General features: G+C 53.0%; 1 protein-coding gene and 1 pseudogene across 2 annotated transcripts in view; one reads left to right on the top strand and one right to left on the bottom strand.

Annotated features, from left to right (window-relative positions):
* Nucleotides 1–27,465, top strand: part of LOC310918360 (olfactory receptor 14J1-like) — a 537,521-nt pseudogene that overhangs the window by 234,533 nt on the left and 275,523 nt on the right. The window lies entirely within an intron of this gene.
* On the bottom strand, nt 70–8,307 carry LOC310918283 (uncharacterized protein). Its single transcript, XM_083877137.1, has 3 exons — nt 8,181–8,307; nt 6,786–7,788; nt 70–2,462 (listed from the first exon to the last, which is right to left on the bottom strand). The coding sequence occupies exons 2-3, from the start codon at nt 7,772–7,774 to the stop codon at nt 791–793; spliced, it is 2,661 nt and encodes an 886-aa protein (XP_083733263.1). The 5' UTR covers nt 7,775–7,788; nt 8,181–8,307; the 3' UTR covers nt 70–790.

Here is a 27,465-nt window from a genome sequence, read left to right as displayed (position 1 = left end):
TCTTTTGTGAGAGCTGCCCTGGCTCACAGGAGACACTGAGAGACAAACAGAGCAGGCAGATAGAGGCAGGAGAGAAAGGAGGACACAAAGACAATCAGCTGAGAAGGTGGCACTCTGAAAACAGAACTGCAACTGACTGGAAATGAATGGGACAGAAATCAACAACTCTCCAAGTTTTATTTACTATCAGAATGAATTCCACCCACCCATCCCCGCACAATCCCCATCCCAATGCCTCAAACTTGGATCTCACTTCTCCTCAATCTCCTTCAAGTTCCATCTCACCCTGGCAGATGTGGAATAGAGTAAGTTTGGCATGGGACTGTGTTTTTCTTTCATGGGAACAATCCATTCTGAGGTGTGATTGAGCAGTTTTCGGGTAAAAGTCAGTTGTTCTCAGTGGGATTCAGGCAGTTTAGGGTTACAGACCAACCCCCCTTGCCTTTTGGAGTGCAAAGAGAGGGAGATGCCCAAAATGCCCCGAAACACCACAAATCCTCCAGAATGTGGACCCAAATAATAATTTTTTTTTCAAATACGTGTGAAATGATGTCACTTTAGACATCATTGATCAATATCTTTCTTTTCAACACTGTTTTGGCTATTTTTAAGGAATGAAGAAGCTAGAAAAAAATTAAGGCAAAAACAAAAGGATAACCAGGCAGGTTATCCTGTATCAAAGTGAATGTGCGTCACCAGAGCTCTGCCCAACGTGGCTCCTCCAGTGGGGGATGAACCTGGAGCAGCGCACAAAGCTCTTCCTGTACTGGGGGCACTCACAAGACTTCCCTTACTGGTGCCTGCATTGATGCTGGGTCAAGTGAGAGCTCTGTGAGAAGCTCTTCCCACACTGGAGACATTTGTAGGGCCTTTCCCCGGTGTGGATGCGCCGGTGTGTGGTGAGGGCAGAGTTGCAGATGAAGCCCTTCCCACAGTCGGGGCAGTGGAAGGGCCTCTCCTCTGTGTGAATCTGCTGATGTACAAGGAGCTGGGTGCTGGTCAGAAACCCCTTCCCACACTGAGAACACTCGTAGGGCCTCTCCACAGTGTGGATCTTTTGGTGGACATTCAGGTTGCCTCTGTGCCTGAAGCCCTTCCCACATTCCCCACACTTGTATGGCCTTTCCCCAGTGTGGACGTTCCGGTGCTGGATCAGCTTGGCTCTCTCTCTGAAGCTCTTCCCACATTCCCCACACTTGTAGGGACGTTCCCCAGTGTGGATGCGCCCGTGGGTGGTGAGGTGGGCATTTTGCCTGAAGCCCTTCCCGCAGTCAGGGCAGCGGAAGGGCCTCTCCTCTGTGTGCGTGCGCAGGTGCAGGAGGAGACAGGAGCTGAGCTGAAACCTCTTCTTGCATTTATCACACTCATAGGGCCTCTCCCCAGTGTGGTCCATCTGGTGACGGATCAGGAGGGTTTTTTGGATGAAGCTCTTCCCACATTCCCCACACTCATAGGGCCTTTCTCCTGTGTGGATCCTCTGGTGGCAGATAAGGCTGGACCTCTGCCTGAAGCTCTTCCCACACTCCAAGCACTTGTGGGGCTTCTCCCCATCACGAAGCTGCTCATGGACCACCAGCTCTGAGCTCTGCCTCCATCTCCGGCCGCCTTCCCGGCCCAGGCCGGCTCTTTCCTCCTCACATCCTCGCCATCTGCCTCTGTAGCCCCTTCTCGTCAGGGATCTCCGGCCCTTTTCCTTCCCGTTGCGTTCCTGCGCCGTGGAGCCGCTCAGAACGGCCTCTCCCAGCAGCTTCTGCCGCGGGGATTTGTCCTCCCTGCTCTCCATGCTCGGCTCCTTGTCTGCGGCAGGAAGGACAAGGAGAGGATGGGATTTGCCTCCGTGCCACAGGGAAGGGGAAGGAGATCCCCCGTCTGCTCGGTGCCCGCCCTCCCCGGGCTGCTGGGAGTGCCGGGAACCCGAAAAGCTCCCCCGTCTTCTGTCTGCCCACCTACGGATACTGGGAGGGACTGGGCTGATACTGGGAGCAGCCACTGCCGCCACCGGGACCTCCGAACCCCTTTCCCGCCCATCCCGCCCCTCCAACCCCCAAAGGGGTCTCGGCAATCCCAGGGGCTCTGCCAGACACCGGGACACCCCAAAAACACCTCCCGGGGAGGCAATGATGTTCCCTCCGAGCGGCATCTGCGCCTCCCCTTTGGAGCCCCGCGAGCTCCAAACATCCCTCTCCCCAGAAAACCCCAAACCCAGGGACCCCCGCGGGATATTTGGGGCGAGCTCCCCCTCCCCGGGCACCTGCGGGATGGGGGGCGATGATCCCGGCGCTGCCGCCAGTTCAGGCAGCGCTGGAGCCGCCGCTCCCTCCGCTCGTCTTCTCCTCCCGCTCCTGCGGCCGCTGCGCCTCTTCCTCCCTCCCTCCTCCTCCTCCCCCGGGCCCGGCCCCGGACTGGGAGGGCGGGGACAAGGAAAGGGCGGGGACTGGGAGGGGAAAGGGGCGGGGTCAGGGACAGGGCGGGAATCGTGAGGGAAAGGGGCGGGTCAGGGACAGGGCGGGAACTGGGAGGGGAAATGGGCGTGGCCAAGGGGACCCGCGGTCCTAAAACCGCCCGGTTTGACTTAAAATCACCAAAATGGGCCGAAAATCTCCGGGACCGGGACCAAGATCAGAATCAGCACCGGAACCCGGCCCGGCACCAAGGCTGAGACCGATACCCCAACTGAGACCGGCCCTGCACAGGCCCCGGCACTGGGACCGAGACCGAGACCAAAACCGGCACCAGAACTGGTACCGGGACCAAGACTGAGAAATTCCCCGGGAAAAGAATTTCAGAAAATCAAAACATCTCAGGCACGAAACCAGGGCTACAATCCCTCTTGGCTTCTGGAGTGCAAAGAGAGGGAGAAGAGAAAAATATTAAGGTCAAAACTAAAGAAAAACCAGCGAGGTGAGTTCCCAACACAGAACACGGGGAATGTGGGTCACCAGGGCTCTGCCCAACGTGGCTCCTCCAGTGGGGGCTGGAGATGGAGCAGAGCACAAAGCTCTTCCTGAACTGGGGGCACTCGCAGGGCTTCCCTTACCGGTGTCTCTGTTGGTGTTGGGTCAAGTAAGAGCACTGCGAGAAGCTCTACCCACACTGGGGACACTGGTGGGGCCTCTCCCCGGTGTGGATGTGCCGGTGGATGATGAATTTGGAGTTGTACCTGAAGCCCTTCCCACAGTCGGGACAGTGGAAGGGCCACTCCTCTGAGTGAATGAGCTGATGTTCAAGGAGATGGGTGCTGATCCGAAACCCCTTCCCACACTGGGAACACTTATAGGGCCGTTCCCCAGTGTGGATCTTTTGGTGGAGGATCAAGTTCCCTTTCTGCCTGAAGCTCTTTTCACACTGGAAACAATTGTAGGGCCGTTCTCCTCTGTGGATCGTCTGGTGACTGATCAGGAGGGATTTCTGGATGAAGCTCTTCCCACACTCCCCACACTTGTAGTGTTGTTCTCCTGTGTGGATCCTCTGGTGCCTGATGAGATCGGAGTTGTGCCTGAAGCCCTTCCCACAGTCGGGGCAGTGGAAGGGCCTCTCCCCTGAGTGACTCTGCTGATGTAGAAGGAGCTGGGTGCTCGTCCGAAGCCTCTTCCCACATTGGGAACACTTGTAGAGCCGTTCTCCTGTGTGGATCCTCTGGTGACTCATCAGGAGGGATTTCTGGATGAAGCTCTTCCCAGTCCCCACACTGATGGGGCCGTTCCCCATTGTGGATCTTTTGGTGGAGGGTCAGGTTGCCTTTCTGGCTGAAGTTCTTCCCACACTGATGGGGCCTCTCCCCAGAGTGGATCCTCTGGTGACTGATCAGGTCGGATTTCTGGATGAAGCTCTTCCCACACTCCCCACATTCGTACGGCCTCTCTCCAGTGTGGGTTCTCTGGTGACGGGTCAGTCTGGAGCTCCTGCTGAAGCTCTTCCCACACTCCAAGCACTTGTGGGGCTTCTCCCCGTCACGAAGCTGCTCATGGACCACCAGCTCTGAGCTCTGCCTCCATCTCCGGCCGCCTTCCCGGCCCAGGCCGGCTCTTTCCTCCTCACATCCTCGCCCTCTGCCTTTGCAGCCCCTCCTCCTCACCGACCTCCGGCCCTTTTCCTCCCCGTTGCGTTCCTGCGCCGTGGAGCCGCTCAGAACGGCCTCTCCCAGCAGCTTCTGCCGCGGGGATTTGTCCTCCCTGCTCTCCATGCTCGGCTCCTTGTCTGCGGCAGGAAGGACAAGGAGAGGATGGGATTTGCCTCCGTGCCACAGGGAAGGGGAAGGAGATCCCCCGTCTGCTCGGTGCCCGCCCTCCCCGAGCTGCTGGGAGTGCCGGGAACCCGAAAAGCTCCCCGGTGTTCTGTCTGCCCACCTACGGGTACTGGGAGGGACTGGGCTGATACTGGGAGGGACTGGGGTGACTGGGGTGATACTGGGAGTGACTTGGCTTATACTTGGGTGACTGGGGTGAATGAGCTCGTACTGGGAGGGGCTGAGGTGATACTGGGGGGACTGGGGAGATACTGGGGTGACTGGGCTCATACTGGGAGGGACTGGGGTGATACTGGGAGGTAACTGGGCTCGTACTGCGGTGACTGGGAGCATACTGGGATCATCCACTGCCGGCACCGGGATCCCCGAGCCCCTTTCCCGCCCCTCCAGCCGCTCCAGCCCCCAACGGGGTCCCGGCAATGCCAGGGGCTCTGCCGACACCGGGACACCCCAAAAACACCCCCCGGGACCCCCCGATGTTCCCCCGAGCGGCATCTGCGCCTCGCCTTTGGAGCCCCGCGAGCTCCAAACATCCCCCCACAATACCCCAAACCCAGGGACCCCAAACCCGGGATATTTGGGGCGAGCTCCCCCTCCCCGGGCACCTGCGGGATGGGGGGCGATGATCCCGGCGCTGGCGCCAGTTCAGGCAGCGCTGGAGCCGCCGCTCCCTCCGCTCGTCTTCTCCTCCCGCTCCTGCGGCCGCTGCGCCTCTTCCTCCCTCCCTCCTCCTCCTCCCCCGGGCCCGGCCTCGGACTGGGAGGGCGGGGCCAAGGAAAGGGCGGGGACTGGGAGGGGAAAGGGGCGGGGTCAGGGACAGGGCGGGAATCGTGAGGGAAAAGGGGCGTGGCCAAGGGGACCCGCGGTCCTAAAACCGCCCGGTGTGGCCTAAAATCCACACTGAATCGAACAGGTTTGGCCTCAGATCACCCAAGTGGGCCAAAAATTTCCGGGACCAAAACTGAGATCAGTATTGGAAACCGCACCAAGACCGAGACCGACACCGCAACCAAGACGGGCACCGCACTGGCAACTGGGACCGTGACCAAAACCGCCATCAGAACTGGTACCGAGACCAAGACTTGGACCGACAATGGCACCGGAACCGGGAGCGCTTCGGAACCGGCACCAGCACCGGGAACACTCCGGGACTGCTCCGGGACTGAAGCCAGAACCGAGACCGGGAGCGCTCCGGGACTGAGACCGAGCCCGGCACCGGAACCAGCACCGAGACTGGCGCCGATCCGAGAGCGAGACTGAGACCGAGCCCGGCACCGGGACGGGGATGGGACCCGGAATCGCTCCGGGATCGGCTCCACGATCGCTCCGGGACCGCCGCGGTCGCTCCGGGCACTTTTGGCTGCGGCCCCGGCCGGGACTGGGAGGGACTGGGAGGTTCCCCTGGGCCGGGCGGGACCGCCTCGGTTCGCATCGTTCCGCCGCAGCCATCCCGGTCCAGGTGATCCCGGTCTGTATGATCCCAGTCTCTATGGTTCTGATCCAGATGACCCCAGCCTGTGAAATCCCAGTCAATGTTATCCTACTCTGTACAATCCCAGTCTGTACAATCCCACTCTACATGGTCTCAATCTGCATGATCCCAGTCTGGATGCTATTGATCCAGATGGTCCCAGTCTGTGCAGGCCCAGGCTGCACGATCCCAGTCCATCCAAGTCTGCAGGATCCGACTCTGGATGGTCCTGCATGGCACACACTCCAAGGCTCTGGAATTCCACTTCCCAGCAAGAAAAAGATCTTCCTGCCCTTGAAGACAAAGCTCTGGAGAAGGGGCCCAAAGCCAAGGGCAGCAAGATCCTACAGTCACATTTCACTGCCAGCCCCCAGAACTCCATCCATGCCTGTTGGAGCTCCTGCAGTGGGAATTCAGTCAGGGCAGGGTCTTTGGTGGGAGCTGCCCTGGCTCACGGGAGAGACACTGAGAGACAAACAGAGCAGGCAGAGAGAGGCAGGAGAGAAAGGAGGACACAAAGACAATCAGCTGAGAAGGTGGCACTCTGAAAACTGAACTGCAACTGACTGGAAATGAGTGGTGCAGGAATCAAGATCTCTCCAAGTTTTATTTACTATCAAACCACATCTCACCCAGCCAACCCCACACAATCCTGATCCCACCGCTCCAAATTTGGATCCCACCTCTCCCAGTCTCCTTCCAACCCATCTCACCCTGGCGGCTGTGGAATCGAGCATGTTTGGTGTGGGAAATTGAGTTTATCTGAGGTGGGAACAAGCCACTTTGAGGCAGGATTGAGCCCTTTTGGGTTAAGAATGAGTTGTTCTCAGTGGGATTGGAGTGGTTTTGAGGTGACACAGTGATTCCTCTTGGCTTTTGGAGTGCAAATTTAGGGAGAAAACAAATAGGGCCAAATCTAAAAAATAACCAGACAGGTGTCTTCCCAACATGGATCACAGGGAATGTGGGTCACCAGGGCTCTACCAGTGGCTCCCCCAGTGGGGGATGAACCTGGAGCAGCACACAAAGATCTTCTTGCAATGGGGGCATTCACAGGGCTTCCCTTACAGGTGCCTCCGTTGATGTTGGAACAAGTTAGAGCTCTGTGAGAAGCTCTTCCCACACTGGGGACACCTGTAGGGCCTCTCCCCGGTGTGGATGCGCAGGTGGGTGGTGAGGTTGGAGTTGTGCTTGAAGCCCTTCCCACAGATTGGGCAGCGATAGGGCCTCTCCTCTGTGTGAATCCGCTGATGTACAAGGAGGTGGGTGCTTATCAGAAAGCCCTTCCCACACTCGGAACACTCATAGGGCCTCTCCCCAGTGTGGATCTTTTGGTGGACTCGAAGGTTGCCTCTGTGCCTGAAGCTCTTCCCACATTCTTCACACTCGTATGGCCTTTCCCCAGTGTGGATGTTCTGGTGCTGGATCAGCATGGTGCTCCGGCTGAAGCTCTTCCCACATTCCCCACACACATAGGGCCGTTCCCCAGTGTGGATCCTCTGGTGGCAGATGAGGCTAGAGCTCTGGCTGAAGCTCATCCCACATTCCTCACACTCGTGAGGTCTCTCCCCGGTGTGGATGCGCCGGTGGATAACAAGTGTGCAGTTTTGTCTGAAGCCCTTCCCGCAGTCAGGGCAGCGGAAGGGCTTCTCCTCTGTGTGAATTCTCTGGTGTACGAGGAGACGGGAGCTGGTCTGAAACCTCTTCCTGCATTGATCACACTCATAGGGCCTCTCCCCAGTGTGGATCATCTGGTGCTGGATCAAGAAGGACCGGTGGCTGAAGCTCTTCCCACACTCCAAGCACTTGTGGGGCTTCTCCCCATCACGAAGCTGCTCATGGACCACCAGCTCTGAGCTCTGCCTCCATCTCCGGCCGCCTTCCCGGCCCAGGCCGGCTCTTTCCTCCTCACATCCTCGCCCTCTGCCTTTGCAGCCCCTCCTCCTCACCGATCTCCGGCCCTTTTCCTCCCCGTTGCGTTCCTGCGCCGTGGAGCCGCTCAGAACGGCCTCTCCCAGCAGCTTCTGCCGCGGGGATTTGTCCTCCCTGCTCTCCATGCTCGGCTCCTTGTCTGCGGCAGGAAGGACAAGGAGAGGATGGGATTTGCCTCCGTGCCAGAGGGAAGGGGAAGAAGATTCCCCGTTTGCTCGGTGCCCGCCCTCCCCGAGCTGCTGAGAGTCCCAGGAATCCGAAAAGCTCCCCCGTCTTCTGTCCCCCTACTTACAGGTACTGGGAGCGACTGGCCTGATACTGGGAGCAGCCACTGCCGGCACCGGGACCTCCGAACCCCTTTCCCGCCCATCCCGCCCCTCCAACCCCCAAAGGGGTCTCGGCAATCCCAGGGGTTCTGCCGACACCGCGACACCCCAAAAACACTTCCCGGGGAGCCCACGATGTTCCCCCGAGCGGCATCTGCGCCTCCCCTTTGGAGCCCCGCGAGCTCCAAACATCCCCCCAAAATACCTCAAATCCTGGGATATTTGGGGCGAGCTCCCCCTCCCCGGGCACCTGCGGGATGGGAGGCGATGATCCCGGCGCTGCCGCCAGTTCAGGCAGCGCTGGAGCCGCCGCTCCCTCCGCTCGTCTTCTCCCGCTCCTGCGGCCGCTGCGCCTCTTCCTCCCTCCCTCCTCCTCCTCCCCCGGGCCCGGCCCCGGACTGGGAGGGCGGGGCCAAGGAAAGGGCGGGGACTGGGAGGGGAAAGGGGCGGGGTCAGGACAGGGCGGGAATCGTGAGGGGAATGGGCGTGGCCAAAGGGACGCGCAGTCCTAAAAGGGCTCGGTGTGGACTAAAATCACCCAAAAGGACCTAAAATTCTCCGAAGGGACTAAAATCTACCTTAAACCCGATCAGATTTGGCCAAAAGCACACAAATGGGCCTAAAATCCCCACAAAGTGGATTCAAATCACACAAAGGGCCCTAAAATCCACCATAAATCCATGTGGTTTTGCCAAAAATCAGCCAAATGCAGTTACAATCATCCGAAGAGGTCTAAAATCCAACCAAGGGGGCTGAAAATTGCCCATAGTAGTTTAAAAGCCACACAAAATGGCCTGAAATCACCCTTAATTCTTCAAATGGGCATAAAACCCACCATAAAATTATCTAGCTTTGCATAAAATCACCTAAAGGGATCTAAAGTCCACCCTAAATCTCACTAGACTATAGTGACTCTGGTTTTCTAATCTGAGTCATCGCACCATTTATGTGGTGGTTTTATGTTCTCTGAATTTTGTTTGCCACCATTGAGATACGATTTTAGGAGAAAAAGGCAAAACAGGCTCCTGCTAAAGATAAACAGATAGATTTTATTAACGCACTAAGAGGAGTAAAGGAAAAGAAAACAAACAAAAATTAACTTCTAGACCAATCCTTTCTTCCACCACAAACTGTTCATTTTCTACAAACAATCAAAGAGGCAAAACTCAGAACTCTAGTTCAGTACCACCTACAAAAATCATTAATTCAGTCTGAGAGAAGTCTCTCCTGTTGTTTTGGTAACTTTCCACAAGAGAAAGAGTCTGCTTGTGGCTTCTAGTTCACAGAAAAGCAGCCCACCCAAGAAATTCTGCAACTGTGAAACCTCCCATATTCATGTAGCCTTTCCTGTGACCACACATATGGGTCGTAGACTCACAGATATTGGGGTGTCACCTTCTAAAAATAAGCAACTTCAAAGGCAAAGGATTCTTCATCTCAGGGAACAGAGATGTCGTCTCATTTCTTCACTGGCAGAGGGCTTCTCATCTCTCTCTGTTCAAACCTCTCATGGGACCACAGGATCACATGTACTGATTCAATATTCACTCAGTCCACCTCAGATGCCTTTGCTCAAATCCACAAATCATCTCCCCAATTTGTATTGTCCATGATTTAAAGGAATACTTTGGCATATTCATATTACATGCTCTTACTAAAACACCCAGAAGATTTCAGCCTAGGACTCAGGCAATTTGTCATCTCTCTCACTGAAGAAGTCACTCTTTGTTCACAGACTTAGATGTCTTTACATGTCTCCAATTTGGCCTTTTCTCTCATCTCTGAGAAGGGTTAGAATTTAAGAAAGTCTCAATCTGTGTCAGGAAAGAGTTAAAGCTTGCCCAGGCCTGCAGTGGCCATCCTAAAGATTCCAAAGCCATGCCAGGGTGTGGGGGAAGAAGGATCCCATCCTGCCCTTGACCAGAGAAAGAGAAAAAGGCCCAAGTCACCTAGGATCTCTAATTTAAGACTGGGCTGTCCAGAGGTGTAGACAGTACCCTTATTGGTCAGCCAGAGTCCATCCATAGCCGCACATCAGTGCTAAACCACCACAGAGCAGAGCACGAAGCTCTTCCCGCACAGGGGACACGTGTAGGGCCTCTTGCTGGTGTGGATCTTTTGGTGGATGTTCAGGTTGGCTCTGCACCTGAAGCCCTTCCCACATTCCCCACACTTGTCCCCAGTATGGACGCTCCAGTGCTGGAGCAGCTTGACTCTCTCTCTGAAGCTCTTCCCACATTCCCCACACTCGTAGGGTCAGGTCATTTCCTGATGTGGATCCCCTGGTGGAGGATCAGGTTGGAGTTCCCCCTTGAAGCTCTTCCCACAGTCAGGGCAGCGGAAGGGCCTCTCCTCTGTGGGTGTGTGCTGGTGCAGGAGGAGACAGGAGCTGAGCTGAAACCTCTTCCTGTATTGATCACACTCGTAGGGCCTCTCTTCAGTATGGTTCATCTGGTGGCAGATAAGGCTGGACTTTTGCCTGAAGCTCTTCCCACACTCCAAGCACTTGTGGGGCTTTGCCCAATCATGAAGCTGCTCATGGAACACCAGATCTGAGCTCTGGCTCCATCTCTAGCCACCTTCCCAGCCCAGGTGGGTCTTTCCTCCTCACATCCTTGTCATCTGCGTTTGCAGCCCCTTTTTGTCAGGGATCTCTGGGCCTTTTCCTCTGCATTGGATTCCTGCCCCATGGAGCCGCTCAGAACGAGGTTCTGCTGTGGGGATTTGTCCTCCCTGCTCTCCATGTTCAGCTCCTTGTCTGGGGGAGGAAGGACAAGGAGAGGATGGGATTTGCCTCCATGCAAGAGGGAAGGGGAAGGAGATCCCCCAGGTAGGTCCCCAGGCTCGGAGGGCCCGGCCCGGGAAGCCCAACCCCCACCCAGGTGGGACCCACATCCCCCCACCCCCCACCGCGGCTCTGCCGACACTGGGACCCCCAAAAACACCTCCCAGGGAGCTCATGATGTCTCCCCGAGAGGCATCTGCTGCTCGGCTTTGGATCCCTGCAAGCTCCAAACATCTCCCCCAAAAAACCCCAAACCCAGGGACCCCCCCGGGATATTTGTGTCCCCCCTCCGTGGGCACCTGCGGGATTGGGGGCGCGATGATCCCGGGCATGAAGCGAGTTCTGGGACCGCAGCGGCTACCCGATTCCTGCTCTGCCGTTCTCATTCTAAACTCTACTGCTGCTCCGCCTCTTCCTCCCTCCCTCCTCCTCCTCCCCCGTTCCGAACGCCGAAATTGGAGGGGAAAGGGGCGGGGTCAGGGACAGGGCGGGAATTATGAGGGGGATGGGCGTGGCCAACGGGACGCGCGGTCCTAAAAGGGCCCGGTTTGATCTAAAATCATTCAAACGGTCCTAGAATTGTCTAAAGTGGTCCTAAAATCCACCGTAACCCCTATCAGGTTTGGCCTCAAATCACCATAAGAGGCCTACAATCCCCACAAAGTGGCCTAAAATAACACAAAGGCCACTAAAATCCACCCTACAGCCACATGGTTTGGCCTAAAATCAGCCAACTGGGGATAAATCATCCAAACGGGCCTAAAACAACCAATGGGGCCTAAAATTGCCATAACTGGTTTAAATCTCCACAAAGCGGCCAGAAATCCCCTTAATTCTGTTAAAAAGGGCATAAAATCAATCCTGAAAATACCTGGTTTGGCTTAAAATCAACAAAACATACATAAAGTCCACCCTAAAACCCAACAGATTTGGCCTAAAATCATCCAAAGGTGCCTAAAATCCACCCTAAGTCTGCCCAGTTTGACCAAAAGTTACCCAAATCCACCTAAAATCCCCGGTATCAGGACTGAGACCGACACCGGATCCAAGAGTGGCACCGAGAGTGGCACCGCTCTGGGACGGGCACCGAGACCAAGAGCGGGACCAGAACCGACACCAGAACCGACACCGGCACCGCTGCAGGACTGGGACCAGGACCAGAACTGACACCAGAACTGAGACCGGCACCAGAACTGGCACTGGGACTGAGACCAGCCCTGGAACCAGCACCGAGACTGGCACCGCCCAGGGAATGGGACCGAGACTGGGATTGGCACTGGGAGCACTCCGGGACCAACACTGGCACCGGGACCGGCACCGGGACTGTGCTGAGACCAAGACTGACACCGGGACTGAAACCGGCAAGAAATGGCTCAAAAGTCACCAAAAATGCCCCTAAAGAGACAAAAAAATGTCTGAAAAGTGACAGAAAATGGCCCAAAAAGGACAAAAAACTGACTAGAAATGCCCTCAAAATAACAAAATTTGGCTCAAAATGACATAAAATGACCCAAAAATGTGACCAAAAATGACCCAAGAGTGACATAAAATTGCCCAGAATTCCACAGGATCAGTGAGAGTCTGGAGGGACACAGAATTCCAAAAAACTTTTTAAAAAATCCCCCAAAATATTTTTTAGAAGTAAAAACTATTTAAACCCCCCCCCAAAAAAAACTGAAAAAAGCCTCAAAATGGCTCAAAAAAGAAAAATAACATGAAAATGCCTACAAAAATTCCATAATATTCCCAAAACTTCCTAGACTGCACAGAATTTCCCAAATTCCCAAAAATTTCCCCAAACACCAACAGAAATCATCCAGAAAATTAAAAGAAACCACAAACTCAAAAATTAAAATGCCCAGAAATATTTTTAAAAATTCCCCAAACTCCCCAAAAATTCTGTAAAAACTCTGCAACACTTCAGAATTCTCAAAATTCCCAAAATATTCCCCAAATTCCCCACATATCAACAGAAAACACTCAAAAAATGCAAAAACACCACATGAAAATTCCTAAAAATACTTTAAAAGTCACCCCAAAATACCCCAAAAAATCCTTGAAAAGTTCTGGAAAATACCACAACTCCCCCAGAATTCCTGAAATCCTTGAAAATTCCCAGAATTTCCTACACTTGCTCTTGATGAAGTTGTGCAGCAGGCAGGACTTGCTGGTGCTGCCAATCACCAAGAACTTGAAGAGGATATCTGGGATAAAAAATTCCTCAAATTGCCAAGTTAGGACCCAAAATTCCCAAGATTTCCTACGCTTGGACCTAAAATTACCCAAATTTCCCATGTTTGGACCCAAAATTCCCCCAAAATCCCCTCTAGAGAGACCAAAATTACCACACTTAGACTTGAAATTCCCCAAATTCCTGCATTTGGACCCAAAATTCCTCTGAAATTCCTCAAAATTCCTAATAGAGGCCCCAAAATTCAAAAATATTTCCCAATACATCACCCAAAATTGCACAATTTGGACCCCAAATTTCCAAGAATTAGCTGTACAGAGCCAAAAATTCCTTTAAGGACTCCAAAATTCCACTGTAGAGATGGCAAAACTCCCCAGGGCCCCTTAAATCCCCTACAGAGACCCCCAAATACCCTATAGGGTGCCCCAGGCCCCCCTGGACCCTCTATGGATCCCCTATATATCCCCTCAGACCTCCTTTGGAGACCTCCAGATCCCCAAATCCCCCACAGGGACTCACAGACACCCCCGGACTTCTCCGGACCCGCTACAAGCTCCCCCAGGCCCCCATAGAAACCCCCAAGCCCCCAAAAGGCCACAGAATCCCCCCCCAAATCCCCTACAGACATCCAGACCCCATTTAGGGACGTCCGGACCCCTTTTACGGACCTCTCTGGACCCTCTGTAGACCCCCCAGACCCCGATAGAGCCCCTATACCCCCACAGCCCCCTTTAGGGACCCCCGGTACGCCCTAAACTCCCTATAAACCGCCCCAAATCTCCTACAGATCCCCCACCAAATCCTCTAAGGAGACCTCCAGGTCCTCTGAGACCCCTACAGACCCCCTATAGATCCCCCATTGCCCCACCGTAGGTCTCGCACATGCGGGAGCCGGGTCGGGAGACCGGGAGAAAAGATGACGGCGCCCATGGGAGCAACTTTAGAATAACCTGCGCCTGCGCGGGACAGAGAGCGCCAGCAGATGGGCGGTACTCAAGGGGAAAGAGGCGTGGCCAATGAAAAGGGCGTGGAAATACTGGAATGAGGCGGGGTCAGAGAAAGGGCGGGAACTGTGAGGGAAAAGGGGTGAGGCCAAGGGGAAACGCGGTCCTAAAAGGGCTCGGTTTGCCTTAAAATCACCCAAAATGGACCTAAAATCTCCGGGACGATGCTCAGACCAAGATCACACCACACCACAACCAGCACCAGCACCAAGACTGATACCGACACCGGATTCAAAACTGGCACCACTCCGGGGCCAGCACTGAGACCAAGACAGAAACCAGCACCAGAACTGGCGCGGAGACCAAAACTGAGGCCAAGACGACACTGGGTCTGGCACCATGAGCGCTCCAGGACTGCGGCCAGAACCGAGACCGGGAGCATTCCGAGACCGAGACGCACCGAAACCAGCACTGAGACTGGCACTGCTCCAGGACGGGGACCGAGACTGGGATTGGCACTGGAAACACTCCAGGACTAAAAACGGCACTGGGACCGGCACTGGGACCGGGACCGCTTCAAGACCGAGACCGAGACTGAGGCCAGGACTAAAATTGGAACCGGCGCCGAGACTGGCACCGCTCCGGGATCGAGATGGACACCGGGACCGGAATCAGCACCGAGAGCACTCCTGGGACTGAGAAAGAACTGGAACGGGAATCAGAATCGCTCCGGGACTGGCTCCAGGATCGCTCCGGGATCGCCGCGTTCGGTCTGGGGAGTTTTGGCCGCGCCCCAGGGCGAGACTGGGAGGGATCTGTGGGCCGAGCGGGTCCACCTCGGTTCGCATGGTTCTGGTGCAGCCATCCCGGTCCAGATGATCCCAGTTTGTATGATCCCAGTCTCTACGGTTCTGATCCAGATGGCCCCAGCTTGTGAAATCCGAGTCCATGTGATCCTAGTCTACAATCCCAGTGTGTACAATCCCAGTCTGCAAGGTCTCAGTCCACATGATCCCAGTCTGGATGGTCCTGATCCAGATCGTCCTGGTGTGTGAAGTCCCAGTCTGTAGAATCCCAGTCCATGTGATCCCAGACTGGACGGTTCTGCATGGCACACAGTCCAAGGGTGTCAGATTCAATGCCAGTTCTGGTTTCAGTCCCAGTCTCAAGTCTTGGTCTCGGAGTGGTGTTGGTCCCTGTGCCAGTCTTGGTCCTGGAGTGCTCCCAGTGCCAATTTCAGTCTCAGTCTTTGTCCTTGAGTGGTGCCAGTCTTGGTGCTGGTTCTGGTGCCAGTCTTGGTCCCAGTGCCAGTTCTGGTGCTGGTTTCAGTCTCAGACTCGGTCCCAGTCCCAGTGTCTGTGCAGTGCCAGTCTCAGTTCAGTGCCGGTTCTGGTCCCAGTCTTGGTCTCAGTGTTGGTCCCAGAGTGGCACTGCTCTCAGTGCCAGTCTCGAATCCGATGTCGCTCTCAGTCTTGGTGCTGGTGCCAGTTCTGGTGCTGATCTTGGTCTCAGTCTAGTTCCCAGTCCCAGAGATTTTAGGCCTGTTTTGGTGATTTTAGGCAAAACTGGGAATGCTTAGAGGGATTTTAGGCACCTTTGGGTGATTTTAGGTCAAATCTGGTGGGGTTTAGTGCCATTTTGGTGATTTTTGGATAAGCTGGGCAGTTTTAGGATGGATTTTAGATCTTTTTGGATTATTTGAGGCCCATTTGGTTGGGGTTTAGATCTATTTGGGTGATTTTAGGCCAAATCTGTTGGGTTTTAGGGTGGACTTTAGGTCCCTTTGGGTGATTTTAAGCCAAACCAGGTAGTTCCAGGGTGGATTTTATGCCCTTAGGGGAGATTTAAGAGTGAATTTAGGCCTTTTTGTGTGGGTTTTAAAACACTTTTGGGCAACTTTAGGCCTCTTTGGTTGGATTTAAACTGTTTTGGATGATTTTAACCCCATTTGGCTGATTTTATGCAATACCGTATGTATTTCGTGTGAATTTTAGGGCCCTTTGTGTTACTTTAGGCCACTTTGTGGGGATTGTACGCCTCTTTGTGTGATTTCAGTCTAAACCTAATTGGGTTTAGATGGATTTTAGGCCCCTTCGGAAAATTTTAGGCCCGTTTGAGTGATTTTAGGCCAAACCAGGCCCTTTTAGGACTGCACATTCCCTTGGCCACACCCCTTTCCCCTCACATATTTTGTTCCTGTTACAATTGTCAAAACAAAGAAAGGTGAAAAGTGTGGCATGGATGTACAACCCCCTCAAGAGTCTTAGGTACGCTCATGTTCTTATGTTTTTCTAAGTAAAAGATTGTCAGTAGTAAGACAATTCACCCATCACCTTACTTAAACTCTAAGATTCAAACACTTGCAGACATCAGAGGCAGAAAGATGTGTGTTTTGATTGAAATGGCTTTTAGTAAAATTGTTTACTGTTTTCTAATGTTAAGTTGGAACTTGTAACTTCTAAGCAATTAACCTGTGACATGCTAGCCTGGCAAATTGTGATATTAGTGGATTTCATCTAACAGCTCCTAGATATTGATGCTGCAGCTCCAATAATACCAGACACATCACTGGCTAGGGAAACCAAGTTTACAAAATTGAGTAAAAAGCCTCATTCAAATTAAATTCATATTGTCTTTGTCGTCCTACCTGCAAGGTATCTGCAAGAAGGATAACAAAGAACACTTATTTTTTAAATTATAACCTGTTGGGAAAGATGGGACAGGAAGGACTTATGAATATGACTGCATGGTAAGAAATACTGCAGATATAAAACCTGTGAGTGAAATAGAAATGAAAGCTAGTTTTGAGATGTGAGCATGGCAGGCAGGAAGACGGTGATTAGCTGAAGACAGAAAAACAAAAGACAAAAATGTTGCCTTTCCACCTTGGCAAAGACATCCGGGAACAAGTGCATAAGAAAGAAGTCTATAGAGTTTAGAATGTAAAATGACATGGTAATGTAGTAGTTCTTATAGGCTGCATGCAAAGTTTGTAGGTTTTGTATCACATGCTGGTTGGTCACTGTAAATTAGAATATTCAACACAAAAAGAGATATAATGTATTGTAACAAGAGGATCTCTCTCTTTCCTTACCTCTTCTCTTCTCCTCTCTTGTCCTGGCTCTCCTACCTTTTGCCCTTATCTCCCTCCTCTTCTGGCCCTCTCACCCTTCTTCCCTTACCTCTCTTGGCCCATCTCCTCTCCTCTCTCTCACCTCACTTGCTCCTGTTTTCTCCCCACATTTTTCCCCTGCTCCTACCCCGTTTTTACCCCTTAGCTCTCTTCTATCTCTCTCTCCCCCCATTCTCTCTTTAGGGCTTTGTTTCAGCCGAGGCTGGTGGCTGGAAGCAGGCCCTTTTTACCCATGACCCTTGTAATAATAAAGCCACGTGTTTCTAGAGCATCTCAGGTCTGCAAAGTTCCTTGTCCCCACCATCCACGGAAAAAATTCTACAATAACCGAAAGGGTGATTTGTTGTACCTAATCTGTTAGCTAGATGAGATAAATCTGGTCGTAACAGACCCAACTTGGCTGACCCGGCTTGTTCTATAAGTCCCTAGGTGAGTGTGAGAGCTCGTGCAGACACCTCAACCCATCACAGCCAGTCCAGAGAGCAGACATATCACTGGTCAAGGAGCTGGGCAGGGCAAAGACACAAAGAAATGAGTGTCCAGAACCAGGGGTTTTGAACTTCCTATATATAAGGGAGTTCCCAACAATAAAACGTGCTGTTTGTCTGATGGTCAAGAGGTCTCGAGTCATGATTTCTGTCTCTCTACTCACAACTCCCTTGCATTACACAGTGCGATTCAGCAACTTTGAGTTAAAATTGAGTTGTTCTCAGTGGGATTTGAGTGGTTTTGAGGTGACAGATTGATCCCTCTTCACTTTTGGAGTGCAATGAGAGGGAGAACACCGCATAAAATCCCCCAAGAAGACAAATTCCTCCAGAATATGGCACCAAATCCTAAATTCTCCCTCAAATACCTTTGTAATGTTGGGACTTAAGATATCATTGATCAATTTCTTTCATTTCAACCCTGTTTTGGCTATTTTTAAGGGATGAAGAAAAATCCAAAGAAAATTAAGGCCAAAACAAAAGGATAACCAGCCAGGTGTCTTCCCAACATGGATCACAGGGAATGTGGGTCACCAGGGCTCTGCCCTATGTGGTTCCTCCAGTGGGGGATGAAGCTGGAGCAGAGCTCAAAACTCTTCCTGTACTGGGGGCACTCGCAGGATTTTCCTGATGGTGGCTTTGTTGGTGTTGGGTAAAGGCTGATCTGTGTGAGAAGCTCTTCCCACACTGGGGACACTCATATGGCCTCTCCCTGGTGTGGATGCGCTGGTGGGTGATGAGGGTGGATTGCTGCTTGGAGTTGGAGCAGTGGAAGGGCCTGTCCTCTGAGTGAATCTGCTGGTGTACAAGGAGCTGGGTGCTGGTCAGAAACCCCTTCCCACACTCAGAACACTTGTAGAGCCCTCTCCCCAGTGTGGATCTTTTGGTGGATAATCTGGCTGGAGCTCTGGCTGAAGCTTTTGCCACATTCCTCAAACTTGTAGGGCTGTTCCCCACTGTGGATTTTTTTTGGTGGGTGATCAGGCTGGCATAGTACGTGAAGCTCTTCCCACTTTCCTGGGGTGACTTTATGATGCTTGTATCCCCAACCATCTGTTCTCTATGTGCCGTATATTGAATTCTGTGCCTTCAAGACTGGTTCTGTGAGTGAAGCAGGGAAAGAAGTGTGCATTTTGTTTTGAGAAAACAGCGTTCACTCCTCTGCACTTCTCCAGTGTGTTTGGCTTAAGCACAGACAGCAGCGGGACAGAAATCCTTTTTCCTTTTAGTTAGTATAGCTAGCTGAGGCAAAGAAGCTCTCTGGACTGTTTTTTTCCCTTTTCTTAAGACTGTTTAAACCTGCTTAGACTAAAAAAGTCCAGAGGAGCACTGAGGAGCTTGCACCTGCAGCCCACCAGAGCCTCGCCTGCTGGAGAGATTGATAAGGGATTGAGTGAGTTAAACTACACCCATGGAGGGACTTTCTCAATTTGCCATCTCACTCCAGAAAGGGAGGTTTTATTGTTTCATATTATTCATTCTTTATGCTTGTGGGCATTTGTTTATTAAATAAATAGTTTTTTCCACTTTTCTCTGATAAAGTTCTTTTCCCAGACCAGCTGGGAAGAGGGGCCGTTTAAGTTTGCTTTCCAGAAGAACCCCATTTGGAGGTTTTCTCCCAAATTTGCCCTAAACCGTGACAGGGGCAGAGAGCCGGGCTGCTCCCCAGGCTATGGACATTCTTTGAATAATAAAGCAACCAAAAAATCTTTCAAGTGTGTAAGGAGCTTCAGCCCAGAAACATGTTTTTGTTTGTAATAATAGATTGGTACTAAATAAATAAATGAAATATATTCCATTTGTAATTTAGATGTATTTCATCCTTTTCCAAGCTTCTAGTCCCCTTCCTCTAGGGTAATTTCCTTTACTCACCCACTGTGGGAGTGGAGCCGGTAGGGGCCAAAGGCCAGCCAGCTCTTGCTTACAATGAGTCAGGAATAAATTCAAGGCCATGGATATCTTTCCTTTAAGTTAGGTCAAATTAGAAACCTCTACCCAGAAGACCCTGGGTTGTTATGGTAATTAACCTAAGTTCTGTTCTCCTATTGACTAGCTGTGTTCCTTATATGGTTATGTTGCAAAAATGTTCCTTCCCTAAGGTTATATATATTGCTGTACCCTCCATTGTTCTGGTCTTTGGTTGGTTACCCCCATTGAGTTCTCCTAGATACTGCACACGGTTTTGGGGCACCATCCCTATTTTCTTTTATCTGCTATTAAAGTGTACTTTTTCTAGTGCAAACCCTCGTTCCTGCTCCTAATCATTTTCTCACCACCCTCTGCCCTGAAGTCAGGGGACCTAAAGGTTTATCACAGTTACCCTCACTCTACAACCCAGTTTCTAATAGTTAGAAAGGAGTTAAGGGCACTGGAAAAGGCAACAACTCCTGTTTCAAAGGGAAGCATCCACCACTCCAGCAAACCTGAAAAGCCCTCAGGCACATGTATGCATTTGATGGGTGAGCTAGTGCTGGGGGCAGAGATCTCACACAACTTCTAATGCTGTGAGTGAGACATAGATTTGAAAAAATCCCAACTGATCCTTTATAGTAAATTTAAGAACATATACTGTATGTTAGAAAGTATTCCAAGTAGTATTTTAGAATATATAAAATTGTATTTTAGAAGACATTTAGCAAACACTAAATGCTGTGTCTGTTACCCTTTCACATATATCTGAGCACCACAAGTATGAGAAACCTTTGGTATACTCAAAAAAAGAACTAGAAGAACTAGCCTAACCAGCAGAAGAACAGAGCTAAAGGTGCAGATAAAAAAGGAAAATAAACTCTAAGATGGTGTGTTCCCTTGAAAACGTGCCAAGAGGGCCAAAGCACATATGAGAGAGATAAAGGTGAAGAAGTAAACATCAGAAAACCACTACCACGGCCTAGACCACCACCACTAAGAACTGAGCATGCCCAGAAGGGCGTGGAGTAATTACCATACCGAGCGCAGATAGGTGGGGTCAGGGAATTAATATGTATGAAGTGGGACCACGGAATGTCATGCATATGTAAGACCTCAGGGAATAATAAGGAGGGCAAGTTCCCTGGTGGGTATGCGTGTCTTTGGTGAAATTATTCCCCACGCATCTCGATGTCGATAAATACATACCGCTCTAACAATTAGTATTAGTTGGAGAGTTCTTTCCACAGTGTTTGGTGAGAAACCCACAAGTGGCAAAGTATCATTGCGGGTCAGCTCCTACTGAAATTCCGTTGTCCCACACCCTCCAAGTGGACAGTCAGGGCTGGGCTCTGGCAGGTTTCAGTTTTGAGTGTCTTGTGCTCCCTGGTATGTGAGTGATCATATGAACTATGGTACTGATGGATTGGGGTATGGCTGCTGAAGGAGGAGGGGGAATCTCGGGAGACAGGAAAGTCTCTTCTTCTCCTTTCTTCCTTCAGAACCACCTCTTCAAAGAGAAATGCCTGTGCTCCGTTTACATGGGACCCCTTTCCTCAGCCCAGTGTCTGACCCACTTGTGCTCTGCAGGAGCCAGACCCAGAGGGGTTCCAGTATCAGTCACCACACAGTTCACTCACAGCAGGAAAAGGCACTGCTTGGAGTGGGGTTGGTGATCTGTGAACTATTATGATTTCATCAACCCTACTCTTCTCAACAAAAGATACCAAAAAGGATCCCAGAAAACCCACAGTGCTCTACCAGATCCCAGCAGCATTCCATGCTGCAGCCTCAGTGATGCTGAATGACATCCTCGATGAGGATCTCTGGCTGGTGATGGAATGTGTGGATGGAGGCCCTTCCCAGGAGGTTGTTTGAGACATGGGTGGGGCTGAAGGAGGGATGGCAGCTGTCAGTGGGGAGGGCACGGACCCCGCTTGTGAGTCCATTGCTTGGACTCAGGAAACATGGGGATCCAGGGCCTAGGAGAGGAGGAAACGTGGGAAAGGGGGTACAGGGGAGTCTTGGTGCAGGATAAGGGGGTGCAAGGGTCCTGGAGCTGGGGAAGGAGATACAAGGGGGTCCCAGTGCACTGGGAGAGGCTGGAAGTGTACTAGGAGTGAATGAAAACACCTGGAATCATGATGGGATCATAGTGAGATCAAAGTGCGAGTGACTGGAACCATACTGGGGGTGACTGGGAGCCACAGGGCCTATGCTGGGAGTGACCTGGGCCCCTCCTCGGGGTGGAACTGCCCCAGCTGGAGCTCAGGATAGTTCTCCCCCAGGGCTGCCCCAGGTTCTGTTGCCACCCCCAGCCCCACAGAGCTGAGGGACAGGGGACACCTGAGGGACAGGAGACAGCTGAGGGACAGGGGACAGCCAGGGAGCACGGCATGGCCAAGGGACACTGAGCTCCAGCACTCTGGGCTCCTGTGCCCAGGGCTGCTGCCCTTGGGCTCCCAGCACAGGCCAAGGGGGAATAATCCCCTCCAGAAACTGTTGTTTGCTTTAAACTTTGCTCTGGAAAATTCCCAAGGAGCCACCTGCAGGGGCTGGAGCCCGGCCGGGTGCCCGGGGCCACCAAAGCCACTCTGGCAGTGCCCTCCTACCCCAGACAGGGCAGAGAACACCCAAGGAAAGGCTTGTGCTGGGCTCAGGGCAGGGACAGGGCACTCCCCTGGCACTGCCATGGGCACAACAGAGAGGGCCTGGGGAAAGTCTCAGGTTGGTTTTCTCACCTGAGATTCAAGTTGTTTAAAGTCCTTGCCCTCTAAAAGCCCCGAGTTGCGTTGGTACAAAGAAATGGAGTCTTCAAGGCCTTGTTTTCTGGTTTCTCGAGTTGTTTATTATTTGATATCACAGAGTTTATCTCTGCTCCCAGCCGAGGTCCAGACAGCAGCTGGGACACGAGGCGACTGCCCACCAATGGGACGTCACCTTACATTTATACAGATAATTACGTGTAGGTTATTTACTATTTCTCACCAATGCCTAGTGCTTACACTAAGAGGGTCACTTCTGCTTTGACCCAATCCACTCTAACTATCTTATATCATCACCACCCCAGAAGATGGAGGACGAGGAAGAAGGAGAGGGACATGAGGTACCACCCAAATTCCACCATCTTGTCCCCCGTTTACCTCTATTCTAAGAATCCTAAAACTACTGAATTTTGCATGTTCTACTGTGCTAAACTACTATTTTCACTTCCTGGTGATTTGCAATTCCTCTTCTAATGCTGGAAGTTTCTCCCATGGGCTAAGTTCAAACTCAGTGTCTTCCTGGGCTCTGTGCCAAAGTCTCCAACCCCCCTGGACCGGTTCCACACCCCCCTGTCCAGGGCTCAAATTCTCTTTCCCAGGTCTCAGGTCATCCAAGGGGATGTCCTGGACTCCAACAGAAAGGATTGGGATTTATGTCCCATCAAATCCCAGCAGGGATTACTTCTCATTTTACTGCCGTCATATCATTGGTCATCAATTCCAATAATTTCCCCATGGAATTCCCATGGCAGTGGGTTGGAGGGGAGATCCATCCATGGAATTCTCATCTGACTGGAATAAGACAGATCCAGCCATGGAAATTCCATGGGAATTTCTGCATTCCCAAGTCCTCCATTCCAGAAATTCCACAGGAATTTCCCTCCCTCTCTCACACCCACCTTTGTGCTCCAGAGCCTCCTGAGCATATCTGATGTATTTTGGGAGCCCTTCCACACAAGTGTCCCAGGTAATGCTTCATCTTCTTCTCCACCATGATCCCTTTGGATTCCCAGCACCTCTGGGTGATCCAGGTGGCACCATGGGACACTGCAAAGCTCCCGGATCCCAGCTGGAAGGAGATGAAATCCCACCCGTCGTAGCCGTACCTGTGGGATCCATGGATGCTCCATTGGACAGGAGGTCACAGCTGGAAACCACCTGCACCGTGTGGAGACCTGGGAACGAGGAGAGAATGGACCCATGGAGTTGTGTGCCAGCCCCACAGAGCCCCTTGGATCTGCCTGGATTCCCATTCCAGCCCCACAGATCCCATTGCAGCCCCTCAGAGTCCTCCATTCCCACAGATCCCATTGCAGCCCCTCAGAGTCCTCCATTCCCACAGATCCCAGCCCAGCCCTCAACTCCCTCTGATGCTCTGATGGCATTGGCCCCATCTCCAGGCCACTGCTGGCCATGTGCTGGTTCCTCCTCTTGAACCGGCTCTGGCTATCCCAATATCCCAGCTCTGGCCATCCCAATATCCCAGCTCTGGCTTTCCCCATATCCCACCTCTGGGTGTCCCAGTATCCCAGCTCAGCTGCTGCTCCCATCCCCGGTGTCTGCAGCTCCATCCAGCCCTGTTCTCTGTCCCAGCGCTCACAGGGGGTCCTGTCCATATCCCCACAATCAAGAACTAGGGGACCCCTGGGCTGGGCTGTGACAGTGCCACTTCCAGGTACTGCAGGGAGTGGAGAACTGGAGGGACACAGAGATTGGGGGAAAGTGAGAGTGAAAAGCGAGAGTTTGGGGATCCAGGGGGGTTAAAAGGTCAAGGAAAGGAGGCACTTGAAGAGCTGGAAGAGCTGGGAAATAGGTTCAGGGGCTCAGAGTCAAGGAAAAGGGGAATGCAGGTACTGGGAGAGGTGGGATGGCGTGTCCAGGGAATCCTGTGCCCAGCAAAGGGAGTGCCAGGGTTCCTCAGTGTGAGGAAAGGAGGGGCTGGGGGGCTGGGAAATACAGGAATGAGAGCTCAGGGGTCCCAGGACCAAGGAAAAGGGTGGCTCTGGAGGCTGGGAGAGGCAGAGTGGCCGGAAAAATGTTGAGTTGGTGTCAGATAAGAAGGTGCAGGGGGATCTCTCTGCCAGGCAAAGAGGTAAAAGGGCACCTCAGTTCTCATGAACGGGGAGTCAGGGGGGTCTCAGGAAATGGGGAAGCAGGGACTTGGGGAGATCCAAGAAGAGAAGGGAGTTCCAGGTGGTCCTTGAGCCCAGGAAAGGGGAGTCCAGAGTTTCCCAAAACAGGATGGTAACAGAGTGGGGACACCCAGGATGTTCGGGAAGGGGAAGTTCAGAGGTCTCTGGCTTTGAAGAAAGGTGGGCTGGGGGCTGGGAAAGGCAGGAATGGGGGTTCAAGGCATTCCAGGGCATCCCAGAATCAAGCACACGGGAAGTCTGGAGGCTGGGAGATGTGGGATGGGCTGGAAAAGGGGAGCAGGGGGTCCTGATGTCCAGAAATAGGGAATTCAGGGGGATTCCTGGGCAGGATAAGGGGAGCAGAGTGGGGGTCCTGATGCAGGGAATGGCGGTTCAGGTCCTGGTGGTGATGATCCCACTCCCTCCTTGCTGCCCCCAGGAGCACCCCCAGCCCCAGCGCTGGAAGCATCGCGCTGCTCATACTCATTCCCAATATGATCCCAGTATAACTCAGTCACCCAGGAGCTGCTCCCAGTATGATCCCAGTTCAGCCCAGTCACTCCCAGTGATCCCACAGCTGCCATCCCCCAACCCTCTCTGCGTCCCGACCTGTACCAGCTCCATTCCCACTCCTCTCACGGGCTGGGATAGGTTCGGGGAATGGGGGAGGAGGAGGAGGGAGGGAGGAAGAGGCGCAGCGGCAGCAGGAAGCTGTAGGAGACGAGCAGAGGGATCAGGCAGCTCCAGTGCTCCCTGAGCTCGCAGCGTCCCTTGACCGTTCCCCATCCCGCAGGTGCCCGGGGAGGGGGAACTCGCCCCAAATATCCCGGGAGGTCCCTGGGTTTGGGGTTTTTGGGGGGATGTTTGGAGCTCGCGGGGCTCCAAAGCTGAGCCGCAGATGTCCCTCAGGGGGACATTGGGGACTCCCCGGGCGGTGTTTTTGGGGTGTCCCAGTGTCGGCAGAGCCCCGGCAGGGGCAGGGGGATGCGGGTCCCCCCTGTGTGGGGGTTGGGCTTCCCAGGCCGGGCCCTCCGAGCTGTGCCGGGGCCACGTGGGGAGCGCACAGGACCGGCGGGGCCGGGGGGACACCGGGTTTGGGGAGCCCGGGAGAGCCGCGGCTTCCCTGAGCGGGGCCCCAGAGAGAGGAGAGCCCCAGAACCACAAAGCGGGGACCTCGAGATGGGAGGACCCTGGGATTGCCGGGATCCTGTTGGAGGCTGCTGGGGCTGGAGGGGCGGGATGGCCAGGAAAGGGGTTTGAGGGTGGCGGTACTGGAAGTGGCTGCTCCCAGTATGATCCCAGTTCCCCCCCCCCAATGTGGTTCCAGTTTCCTTGGCACTCCCAATTTGAGCCTGGTCACTTCCCCTCATTCCTTGCCTGCTCCCTGTTGCTCCCAGTATGAGCCAGTCACTCCCAGTCATGCCCTATAATGATGCAGTTTGCCCGCAGCATAGTTCCAGTTCCTCCCAGTTCCTCCCACATTCGTCCAGTGTGTTCCCTGTTCTCCCAGTTCCCCTGGCATAGTCCTAGTTGTTGGAGTCCAGGGCATCCCTCTGGGCGCCCTGGGAAGTCACAGACCTCGGTAGAGAGGCCTGGGACCCAAAAAAGAGGGTCTGGGGTCTGTGCAGGGGGATTTGCCTGGCACAGAGCCCAGGAAGACACAGTCTTTGATTTTGGTCCATGAGAAAAACATCTAACACAGAGAAGAATTGCAAGTCACAAAGGTGTTACTGAGAGTAGTGTAGTTATCACTGTGCAGAAGATTTTGTAGTTATGGATTTTTAGAATGTAGATGCAAAGGGACAAGATGGTGATTTTAGGGCGGTGCCCTGGGTTCTTCTTCTTCTCCCTTGGCATCCATCTTCTGCAGTGACGTGGGCACAAAGTAGTTTCAGTGGATTGGATCAAAGTAGAAATGACCCTGTTAGTATAGGTGATAGACATTGGCATAGAATTGTAAACAATGGGTACGTAGTTATCTGTATAAGAGGTAGCGACCTCCCATCACGGGGGGAGTCGCCTTGTGTCCGAGCTGCTGAGAACACCATGGCCGGACACAGGGGAGGGGGAGTCGCCTTGTGTCCGAGCTGCTGAGAACACCATGGCCGGACACGGGGGAGTCGCCTTGTGTCCGAGCTGCAGTGGACATCATGGCAGGACACAGGGGAAGGGGAGTCACCTCGTGTCCAGGCTGCTGTGAACACCATGGCCGGACACAGAGAATTGTAAGATAAGAACTAATAAACAACGCGAGAAACCAGAAAACCAAGACCTTGAGACTCCCTTCATTCTCGCGCCGAACACCGAGCTCAGCACAGAACACAGAGACACAGAGTCAGACAGCAGACCTAAATCCTTCAGAGGTCAAGAGGGAAAATCACTCCCTTCGTGCCCACACGAGCCACCAGCCAGCCTTGGAATCTCGGGTGAGGAAACAACCGGGTTAAACCCCGAGACTAGTCACTCCCAGTATGATTCCAGTCTCTCATAGCAGGGCCCCAGTCACTCACACTTGCTCCCAGTTTGCCCCAACATGGTCCCAGTCCCCCCCCACTCACCCCCAGTTTGGTCCCAGTCACCACCCCTTATGGTCTCAGTCACTCTCAGTATATCCCAGTTGCCCTGAACATTCTCACAGTCATTCACATGCGCTCCCAGTTACCTCAGTGTGGTTCACTTAACCCAGTTTTATCCTAGTTGCTCCCAGTGTGCCCCCAGTTGGCTCCCAGCATGGGCCTGGTAGCTCCCAGGAACCCCCAGTCAGAGTCCGTTCACACCCACTCTTATTCCAATATGATTATAGCCACTCCCAGTAAGATGCCAGTCACAGTCTGATTCCAGTCACTCCTTGTCTGATGCCAGTGGCCCCCAGTGTGATCCCAGTTGCTCCCTGTCAATGCCAGCATGAACCCAGAAGCTTCTAGTATGATCCCTTGTGATTCCCTCTCTCACCCAGTATATCCCAGTCACTCCCAGCATGCTCACAGTCACTCCCACCTCCTCCCAGTTTCTCTCAGCACGATTCCAGTTGCTCGCAGCCACTGCCAGTCAATCCCAGTATGATTCCAGTCACCCTCAGTGTGATCCCAGTTTTCTCCAGCATGGACACAGCTGTTCCCACTGTGATCCCAGTATTGTGCCAGT

The sequence above is a fragment of the Zosterops lateralis genome, assembly GCF_965231275.1.
Source record: "Zosterops lateralis genome assembly, chromosome: 23".
Taxonomy (NCBI): domain Eukaryota; kingdom Metazoa; phylum Chordata; class Aves; order Passeriformes; family Zosteropidae; genus Zosterops; species Zosterops lateralis.
The sequence above is the reverse complement of the archived record's forward strand: the minus strand, read 5'-3'. Positions and strand labels throughout refer to the sequence as shown.